At 46.2% G+C, this 10660-nt stretch overlaps 1 protein-coding gene across 1 annotated transcript; it reads right to left on the reverse strand.

Annotated features, from left to right (window-relative positions):
- Positions 1-6920: 6920 nt before the first annotated feature.
- nefla (neurofilament, light polypeptide a) lies at positions 6921-10660 on the reverse strand. The gene is made up of 4 exons (XM_035390251.1): positions 9490-10660; positions 8548-8672; positions 8028-8323; positions 6921-7784 (listed from the first exon to the last, which is right to left on the reverse strand). The coding sequence occupies exons 1-4, from the start codon at positions 10486-10488 to the stop codon at positions 7312-7314; spliced, it is 1893 nt and encodes a 630-aa protein (XP_035246142.1). The 5' UTR covers positions 10489-10660; the 3' UTR covers positions 6921-7311.

A 10660-nucleotide genomic window follows, 5' to 3' on the forward strand; every position in this document is an offset into this window, starting at 1 on the left:
GGATTGGCTGGCGTCTCTTTATTAACTTGTGTTTGATCGTCTTTTTTCTTCTCTCCGTTTCCACTGCATGGACGCTCGACTTCAACACTCTGCTTCAGCAGGATACCCCGGAAATATATTCGCAATGTATCCAGGTTCTAAAACCCGGCTCTATATGGTGAATTCTGTGAACAGGTGTTTTACTAATTTAGCACACACAGTGCACGGGCATCATAAAAGCCGCTTAACTTCACTCTCGGCGGCCTCACTATTTCCAAACAGGCAGGTGTCACGTAGGCTCAAACACCCAATGGATGTCGGTATTTTACGCGCACATGCAGAGAAAATGCATGTTTCCTCCCTTAATTCCATAGGCGATATAATAATCAATTTATTAATCAATTACTGTTCGGCTAATTATTTTTGTAAACTCTGGGCACAAAAGAACCCATTTCAACACAATTTTAGAAGGCTGTTAATCGTATGTAATAGTTAGCTTTTGTAAATATTACTTGCTGCGTTTGTTCCAAGATTTCCCCTAGTTCACTTCGAAGCACTGTCTTCAGTCTATTCTGTGTAACTTGTCCTGTTCGTAAAAGCGCTTTGTTTTAATTTAAAAGCTCGTCCAGTGATGTTTGGGTCAGCGGCCCGATCGATAGTGAGCTGTGATCCTCACTTCACACCAGAAGCTGTCCTTCCGCGACCGGCGAAGATCCAGCGAGCCAAAACAATACGCAGCAGCTACTCTCTTACGTCACGTGCACAACAGGATTTAACATACAATAAAACACGAATCGGTTTTGTTTAAATTGTCAGGGTTTTAAAGGTATAATCTCTCTGTGCGTTTTACTATGTAGCCTAGCGTCACAAGATTGTTTTTCTTCGCCGTTTAGAGCTACGTAATTGCGTTGGTAATACAAATCGTACAAAAAAGGGTTACATTTTAACATACGACCGTTTCTTACAGGAGATCTAGAAAACTCACAAAAAAGAAATTGAAATGAGATGAAAAGAAGATTGTAGGCCTCTGTCTTAACGAATATAATCACAACAACTATAATCAGCTGTCAACAGCGACAAACAGGCACGGCTTAATGTAATGTAATACACGCATACTATGTTTCTAACCCAGGGAATCCAGATCGTTCGTTAAATCGGTGGTACAATTCTAAAGCCGGAAAATGTCTGTCTATTTCTGATACTATTTCTGCTACTATCCTAAAAAACGCGGCCGATGCCCGTATGTTACTGTAACTCCAGTGCGCAATGCGCATAAAATAAAGTAGCTAATAATCAAAATAAAACAAGGAGTAGCATTAATATTATTTAAATGCAGAAACGCACAGAAATATCCAGTAGCCTAAATTTTCTTATTTGGGAGGATTACCTCACCGTATCGCAGAACAGGACCGGTATTGATAAAGTCGTTGCGCTAAAGTTTGCAGTCTGATCGATGCAACCAAAATGTTATGACGTAGACGTATTCCTGAGAAGCCTAGCAACCGCTAACGTTTGAGAATACGGACGTAGGTAACAGTAGCGGTAGGACGTTGTCCTTGTCCAATCACAGTCATTCATTGGTCGGGCAGAAAGTTTGGGGTATCGCTCGAAGTCCCGAGGCAATGCGCACCTTCCCCCCTTCTACACTGCAATGCGGGGTTATTTTAGGTAATGCTGGGAAACCGCGCGGGACAGTTAGCCAGGAATCTGTCGGAATTCGAATGCCGGTTAGAGAGGTTTCAATGCAGATAGTCAAACCAGAACAATCCATAACAGAAATTCAACACACACACGCGCGCGCGCGCGCGTATAGTGTCATTATATAACTATATGTTAAAAAAACGAGATCCAAAATGTGTAATTAGAAATTCCAAGATGACTTGCATAAAGAAATAATTCGGCTTCATTGCAAGTATACACATGCATGCGCACTAAAATGCATGCAAAGCATTTTCACAGTGTTTATAAATGCACATATAGCTCAAATAAAAGCGCGAGCAACTGCAAGGCTTTTCCCCCCTCCAATCAGACTCGCGCATATATTTTAGATATTTTATTACCTCTGTAAGCTCAGCGAGTATCCTGTCAGCTGCTTTTATTCGCTGCATCAGACCATTAACTGATTTAACTCAATAGAAAATATCGCTTCCCAAGCATTAGCTATTAAGAATGAAGGCAAAATTAAGAAATCATGTTCTTCTAATACACGCAGAAAAAAAAAAATTAAGTAGCCTATTTTCATTATTTTTTACATAATACACGGATCTCGGATGGCAAAAATATGTTGCAGTGAAAATATTTTCAAAAATATTATTTCTATTATTTTTATTGAATGTCCCGTGTAGCATAATAAAATATGTGCTTCTTTGGTAAAACCAGGAACGAATGTCCTCTACAGGGGACAACAATTAATTGCTGGGTCTTAGGAGGTGATGGAGCCAGGGACTGGTGCTTTTCTGGTGGCTTTGTGGACCCCAGAGGGCGTGTGTGGCGTTGTTGAGGGACACGGCAGTGTAGATCCTATGCAGTCTATACATTTCCTCCAGACTAAAGGTCCAGACTGTCCAGTGTCGTATAATCTCAATGGACCCTCTATGACTTCAGTCCCAAGCAGGCCAACGGCCAATGCCGTTCCCTCTTCGAGTCACATGACCCTCTCTCCTCCTCCAGCTGCCTGGCATGGTGACAGCTGGCCGGGAGATGGAGGGAGAAGGAGAGAGAGTAGCTGCTCTTAAATGACCCATCTGCATACACCGAGAGCATCCAATACAATCGCTGATTGGAAGGGAAGCCTGTTGCATAACCACATACTGATTTACACTGAGGCTTTGTGCCAAGTACTTGAGTGCTTAATTCACTGGTGTGGCGGCTGAGTCTGACCGGCTTTGCACTGAATGGACCCCATTCACGAAACATGCGTACGATCGTAAACTGTGAGTAAGAACGTTTCCAAGAACATTTCGGCATTCGTCTTTTTTTTCTTATCTGTTTTTGTTCATGGTTGTTTCCTTATGCTAATCACATGAGTCAGCATTCATCATCTCATACACCTGAGATACAGTCCCCTCCAAAAGTATTGGAACAGCAAGGTCAATTCCTTTGTTTTTGCTATACACTGAAGACAATTGGGTTTGAGGTCAAAAGATGTACATGAGATGACAGATCCGAATTTCAGCTTTTATTTCCTGGTATTTTTATCCAGATTTGTTAAACAACTTAGAACATATCACCTTTTGTATCAGACAACCCAATCTTTAGGTGAGCAAAAGTATTGGAACGTGACTGACAGGTGTTTCTTGTTGCCCAGATGTGTCCTGTTAGATTGATTGGTTAAACAATAAATAGTTCTGAATGTCTACTCTTGGTTTTAGCCTTGGGTTTTGCCTGTGAAAACTGCATTTGTGTTATAAAAGATAAACTAACATGAAGACCAGAGAGCTGGCTTTGGGAGAAAAGCAAGCTTAGAAAAGAGGGGAAATCAATCGGAGCCATTGCACAAGCATTGGGGATAGCTTGTACGACAACCTGGAATGTCCTGAAAAAGAAAGAAACCGCTGGCGTACTGAGCAACAGATATCGAACAGGTCGACCAAGGAAAACAACAGCAGTTGATGACAGAAACATTGTGAAAGCTGTGAAGAGAAACCTGAAAACATCAGTCAGTGACATCACAAACAATCTCCACAGGACAGGGGAGAAGATATCTCAATCAACTGTTCGAAGAAGACTTAGAGAGCAACAATATAGAGGCTATACCACAAGATGCAAACCACTCATCAGTAGTAAGAATCGGAAGACGAGATTACAATTTGCAAAGAAGTACAGAGATGAGCCACAAAAGTTCTGGAACAAAGTTTTATGGACTGATGAGACCAAGATTAACCTCTACCAAAGTGATGGAAAGGCCAAAGTGTGGAGAAAGAAGGGATCTGCTCATGATCCAAAACATATAAGCTCATCTGTGAAGCACGGTGGAGGAAGTGTCATGGCTTGGGCTTGCATGGCTGCTTCTGGAGTGGGCTCACTAATCTTTACTGATGATGTAACTCATGATGGTAGCAGCAGAATGAATTCAGAAGTCTACAAAAATATTCTGTCTGCCAACTTACAGAGAAATGCGTCCAAACTAATTGGGAGGAACTTCATCATGCAGCAAGACAATGACCCAAAACACACTGCCAACACAACAAAGGATTTCATTAGGGAGAAAAAGTGGAAGGTTTTAGACTGGCCAAGTCAAACACCAGACCTTAACCAAATTGAGCATGCATTTCACCTCCTGAAGAGGAGATTGAAGGGAAAAACCCCCCGAAACAAACAACAACTGAAAGAGGCTGCAGTAAAAGCCTGGAAAAGCATCACAAAAGAAGAATGCAACAGTTTGGTGATGTCAATGGGTCGCAGGCTTCATTATTATTTATTGCAAGCAAAAGATATGCTACCAAATATTAAGTGTTATTTGCTTTCATTTACTTAATAACTCTCGGTTCCAATACTTTTGCTCACCTAAAAATTGGGTGGTCTGATACCAAAGGTGCTATGTTCAAAGTAGTTTAACACATCTAGGTGTAAATACCAGGAAATAAAAGCTGAAATTCTGAACTCTTGTCTCATGTTCATCTTTTTATCTCAACCCCAAATGTATTCAGTGTATTGCAAAAACAAAGGAATTGGCCTTGCTGTTCCAATACTTTTGGAGGGGACTGTATGTACAAAAACAAGGGTCTGCACATATGTCATAAATCCCATATTGGTTTTTCATTGGAACATTTTTAAGAACAAAAATAAGCATCATTTTAGAAAATTTTGTGAATGAGGCCCAATATCTGCAGCAGTGCTCTCAGTTACTGGAGGGCCCAAGTGTCTGCTAGCTTTGTAGCTGGGTCTGAGGAGGATGTGAGTCCAATAGGGACAGTACAGACTCCAGTACAGTTCAAACGTAAAGGGGTTGACTTTCCATTGAGAACTTTGCTGTGGAGTGACATTGTGTTGTGTGTTTGCCTGGTTAATGGAACTTTGTTTTGTCTGCCGTAATGGTCTTGTCCATTAATACTTTGAACAAAAGCCTCTGCTAAACAAATATATGTAAGTGTAACTGAATGTGACTTTACCTGTTGCTATGTTTCTTATCTGCTTGTGACAGGGCAGTAGCAGGGCAGTGCACAGTGAATGCATCATTCATTTAGCAGATGCTCTTATTCCGAGAGGCTTATGCAACTTTTTCCATCTTGACGCAATAATACTTCACTGAAGGAATGCAGATTAAGTACCTCTCTCTGAAATGGGAATTGAACCTGAATCCTTCACCCGGCAAGCCCAGTTCCCTATTATACTACACTGCCACCTATGCAGTCTGTGTCTGAATCAACACACATGCCTACTATTGAGTATACAAGTGTTTCTATACAAATTGTATACTTAATAGCAGGCAAGCATGTTGATCTGGACACAGTCAGTGTGGTAAATGGTAAATGGACTGCATTTATATAGCGCTTTTATCCAAAGCGCTTTACAATTGATGCCTCTCATTCGCCAGAGCAGTTAGGGGTTAGGCGTCCTGCTCAAGGACACTTCGACACACCCAGGGCGGGGTTTGAACCGGCAACCCTCCGACTGCCAGACAATCGGTCTTACCTCCTGAGCTATGTCGCAGTGTGCCACCACAGATTTTAACCTGTACTCTCCTACATGTTTGATGACAAATTTTAACCTGTTCTCTCCTACATGTTTGATGACAGATTTGAACCTGTTCTCTCCTACATGTTTGATGATAGATTTTAACCTGTTCTCTCCTTTATGTTTTATGACAGATTTTAACCTGTTCTCTCCTCCATGTTTGATGACAGATTTTAACCTGTTCTCTTCTCCATGTTTGATGACAGATTTTAACCTGTACTCTCCTACATGATTGATGACAGGTGTGTTTAGAGCAGTGGTTTCCAACCCTGGTCCTGGAGAGCTACAGGGTCTGCTGGTTTTCATAGTGACTCTGCACTTCATGAATCAATTATAGCAGTTGATTACAGTTAACTCAACTCACCTGGTGTCTTGGGTCTCAATTGGGTGCTGATTTTAAGGAGAAAACAAAACCCAGCAGACCCTGTAGCTCTCCAGGACCAGGGTTGGAGACCACTGCTTTAGAGTAAATGAGGCTCAGTGATGTGGCCTGCCTTAGTCCAGCAGGTAGGAGCTCTTGTGAGGTGCAGAACTGTTACTAGTCGCCCTCTTGCCTTCTTGACCCCGATGCTCTATGATCATCCAGCTCCTTTTCTCCGTTATCTCTTTGCCCCATTATCACCCCACTTTTTGGTCCTATGCCAGTGGTAACCAACCCTGTTCCTGGAGATCTACCGTCCTGTAGGTTTTTACTCCAGCCCTAACAAAGCACACCTCATTACATTACATTTAGCAGACGATTTTATCCAAAGCGATGTACAACAAAGTGCATATCATGGTCATTGGAGCAACTACAAAACACAGGTTCAATAAGGTACAATACTCATTATGTACAGCTATTTATAGCCAAGAACACAATTCTGTTCACGCACTGAACATTATTCTGACCTAACTTATGCCAAGCCAACCTAGGGAGAAGAACAAGCTACAATAATGGGACAAATACAAATTACAAAACGTGCTGGAATTGGGGTACATGTAACCTTATCTAACAGATAGAGATCATGTTCAGCTGCTAATTAGAGTCTGGCGTGCCAAATTAGAAATGAAAACCGACAGGATGGTAGACCTCCAGGAGCAGGGTGGATCACCACTGCCTTATGCCATTAACTGTTTACCTCTCACCAGTCTCTCTTGTGACAGTGAAGTAATGTGAGCTTTTGCAGGGCCATATATGCTCCTATGAACATTATCAGCCAGTACTTTCCCCATAATAGTCTCATTGATTATTTTTTTCAAAGAAGAAAAACAATGAATCATGGAAATTTTGGGTGAGCATGTATATATTTTAATCTGAAAGAGTGGAGCAGCGTTGAGCTTTGAGCAGGAATCACAGCTTGTGTTTCAGACACAATCTTTTCTGAACATATGCAAAAATAATGATAAACTTTTCGCCGCTCCGACAGCTAACTGATGTGAAGTTCGATCGTGTGCAAGCGCTCACGCTCTCACACGCACACGTGCACACAGACCATGTGGCCATGCACACATCCCCCCTCTAGATCTTTGCGGCAGTTGAGGATCTTTGCAAGCGGTTACATTTTGCAGGTGTTTTGATATATAACGGTTTGTTACGTTTGGTTTTTGTTTTGCTCATTTAGCCTTGTTGGGGAGATGCTATGCTGGTCTGTGAGCTCACGCAGGGGAGATTTCAGTCTATTCCTTCTTCTTCTCCTTTGGTTTTTCTTTCTTGTCTTCTTTCTTCTTTTCCTCCTCCTGCTTTCCCTTTGGTGGCTCCACCTCTGTTTCCTTTCCCTTCTCCTCTCCTCCTTTAGTGTCTGCCTCACTGCTTTCCCCCTCTTTCTCCTCTTCCCCCTTTCCTTCCTCCTCTTCTACTTCTCCCTTCTTCACTTTCTCCTCCTCTCCTGCTTCTTCCTCCCCCACTTCTTCAGCTGCCTCTTCTCCTCCCTCATCTTTAGCGCCCTCTTCTTCCTCTCCTTCCTCTTTTCCCTCATCCTGTGCTTCTCCTTCTTTATCTCCCTCTTCCGCCACCTCCACTTCTCCTTCTTTCTCTCCCTCTTCCTCCCCTTCTCCTTCTTTCTCTCCCTCTGCCTCCTCTTCTCCTTTTTTATCCCCCTCTTCCTCTGCCTCAACCTCCTTTTCTCCTTCCTCTCCTTCTTCATCACCTCCTGTTAAATAAATGGAAAGCCATGTCATGTCATAACGTCAGCCATTTTGGGTATTCTAAGCTACAGAGCAATAAAAACAGTGTATGTGGTGGGAATGGCAACATTTCAAAAAAAATTAAAGGAATATTATTACTGTATGCAGGGATGACTGCAGTCGTAAACCTTCAGATTTACGTCTGTGTCTACTGAGCCTTGAAATTTTAATGATTTGGTGACAATTATTAGGCAAATAACAGAACAGACCTTCCTCCCCTTCCTGTGCCTCCTCTTCCTCTTTCTCCTCCTCTTCCTCTTTCTCCTCCTCCTCCTGGGCGGGGCTGGCCTCAGCCTGCTGGGCGTGGCTGGCCGAGATGACCTCTTCAGTGGAGAAGGAGGAGCTGAGCAGTCTGGAGCTCAGCAGGTAGGGGGTGCCAGAGCCCAGGCCGGTGAAAGTGGAGCGGCTGAAGGAGGGGGCCACTGACATGCTGTGAGAGTAGACGCTGGACACGCCCCCTGCCATGCCCACACTGAGGCGAGTCTCCTCCCCCTCCAGCAGCTTCCTGGAAGGGCAATTATTGATGATGTCATAATGGGAAAAAGACACAAACGGCCTTGGATTGGAGGAGACACTATTTTCAGGTTCACTATTTTGACATAAAGGAAATCTGTAATGATTACATCTTCAGGCTCATTCGAATAGTATCCACATAAATTGTTTTATGTTCCCTTAATATGGATAATTTATCTTTTTTTTTTGCTGAAAAAATGAGAGCACATCTGAAACCTGTAAGCAGCGATCTCGATGTCCAAGGCCATCTTGACGTTGAGGAGGTCCTGGTACTCTCTCAGGTAGCGTGCCATTTCAGACTTGGTGGCTCTCAGCTCACTCTCCATCTCGCCAATCGTGTCCTGCGAAGAGAGGAGAGATGAGGACAGCCTCGGGATCCCTGACCTTTGACCCTGTCTGACCTCACCTGACCTTTCTCCACCCACCCTACTGGGACCAAAGAGCATTTACTCTAAGAGGAGAACAGTTCTGCGTCAGAGCTCTCTCTCTCTATCTTTCTTTCTCTTTTTTTCTCTCTCTGAAATCTACTCAGTGGTGCATTTTTGGCAGAAAAAACAAAGCAGTCATTCCAAACTGTAACATACAACACAAAAAATTAAATAAGAGACCAGAGTGTGCCTGTGTTGCCATGTTGGGCAGTGAAATTAACAGAGGGTCACAAACACTGACTCTCTCTTTCTCTACCTCCTTAAGCTCTCTCTAATTCACTGCTAGTGAGATGGATTTTGGAGGGCTACTGTACATATTCCAGCAGGATGAATCTACAGTCAGGCTGTACTGAAAACCAAACACATTTTTATATTAAATTCAAAGTCAGCATGACATGCAGCTTCTCGGTCAATGGAAGGTCTGACTGTATTATCGCTGTTCAGCTGAGGACATGCAGGTGACCTGTTTGAGATGACTCAAAGTGCTGAGTCACACAACACTATCAGACTAGGAGATGCTAAAACCTGTAAAAGTATTCATTCTAATCTGTATTTATACATTTCTTTGCAAAAATATATATTTAACTGATTTAGCACACATTCAGAAGAATGTGTCATTATTTGTACCTAATTCCTGCAGTAATATATATATTTAACTGAATTAGTACACATTCAGAATTATGTGTCATTATTTGTATCTGGGGGAATGGCGTGCAGTACGGGCACTGACCTGCAGGGCGGCGATCTCGGCGCTCTGCTTGTCCTCGGTCTCCTGCAGCTGCTTCTCCAGGGCCTGGTTGAGGCCCCTGCAGGCGTCGATCTCCAGCACGCAGGCCTGCAGGTGGCGCCGGTGCTCCCCGGCCTCGTCCCGCGAGCTCCTCGCCGCGTCGTCGCGGTGCGCTGCCGCCTCCGCCAGCGCGCCCGCCTTGCTGCGGAACCAGTCCTCGGCCGACTGCAGGTTGCGGGCGGCCAGCCGCTCGTACTGGGCGCGGATGTCGCGCAGCGCTCCGGACAGGTCGGGCCGGGCCGCCTCCGTCTCCACGGCGACCTGGGCGCCGTAGTGGGCCTGGGCCTGCAGCTCGGTCACCTCGCCCTCGTGGAGCCTCTTCAGGAAGGCCAGCTCCTCCAGGAGGGCGTCGGCCCGCCCCTGGACCTGCGCTCGGCCCAGCGCCGCCTCGCCCGCCTCCCTCCGCGCCTCCGCCAGCCTCCCCTCGGCGCCCTCCCGCCCCAGCACCTCCTCCTCGCAGCGGGACTGCAGGGCCCGCAGCGCCTCCTCCAGGTGGTCCCGCCGGCCAAGCGCCGCCTGCCTCTGGCCCCGCGCCTCCTCCACGGCGGCCCGGAGCCGGCGCGCCTCCTGCTCGTAGAGCGCCCGGAGGCGGGAGGGCTCGCCGTGCCTCCTCCGCAGCACCAGGAGCTCCGCCTCCAGCGCGCGGTTCTGCTGCTCCAGCTGCCGCACGCGGTCGATGAAGCAGGCGAAGCGGTCGTTCAGCTCCTGCAGCTGGGCCTTCTCCTGCGTCCGCACCGCCCGGAACTCCGAGCTCACCTGCGCCGCCTGGCTCAGCTCCAACTCCACCGAGCCCGGGCGGGACGCCCCGAGGGGGGCGGCCGAGAAGAGGGCGGAGGAGCGGACCCCGTACGCGGACCGCGGGGCTGCCCGGGGGCCGGCATCCGCGTAGCGGCGCTTGTAGGAGGAGGAGGAGAAGTAGGAGTCGCGGTGGAGGGAACTCATGGCTCCGGCTGCCCGCTGTTACCCGCGCGCTGCTGCCACTGCGGCTGCCGCCGCCGCTTTTATACGGGCCGAGGAGGGCTGTGACGCAGCGGAGGGGGCTGCGTCTGCGCTGGCAGAGCGGCGATCGATAGCCTGGCGAAGCTCTGGGGCTCCGCTCGCAACAGAGCACCGG

Source organism: Anguilla anguilla, chromosome 14 (assembly GCF_013347855.1).
Source record: "Anguilla anguilla isolate fAngAng1 chromosome 14, fAngAng1.pri, whole genome shotgun sequence".
Classification (NCBI taxonomy): Eukaryota; Metazoa; Chordata; class Actinopteri; order Anguilliformes; family Anguillidae; genus Anguilla; species Anguilla anguilla.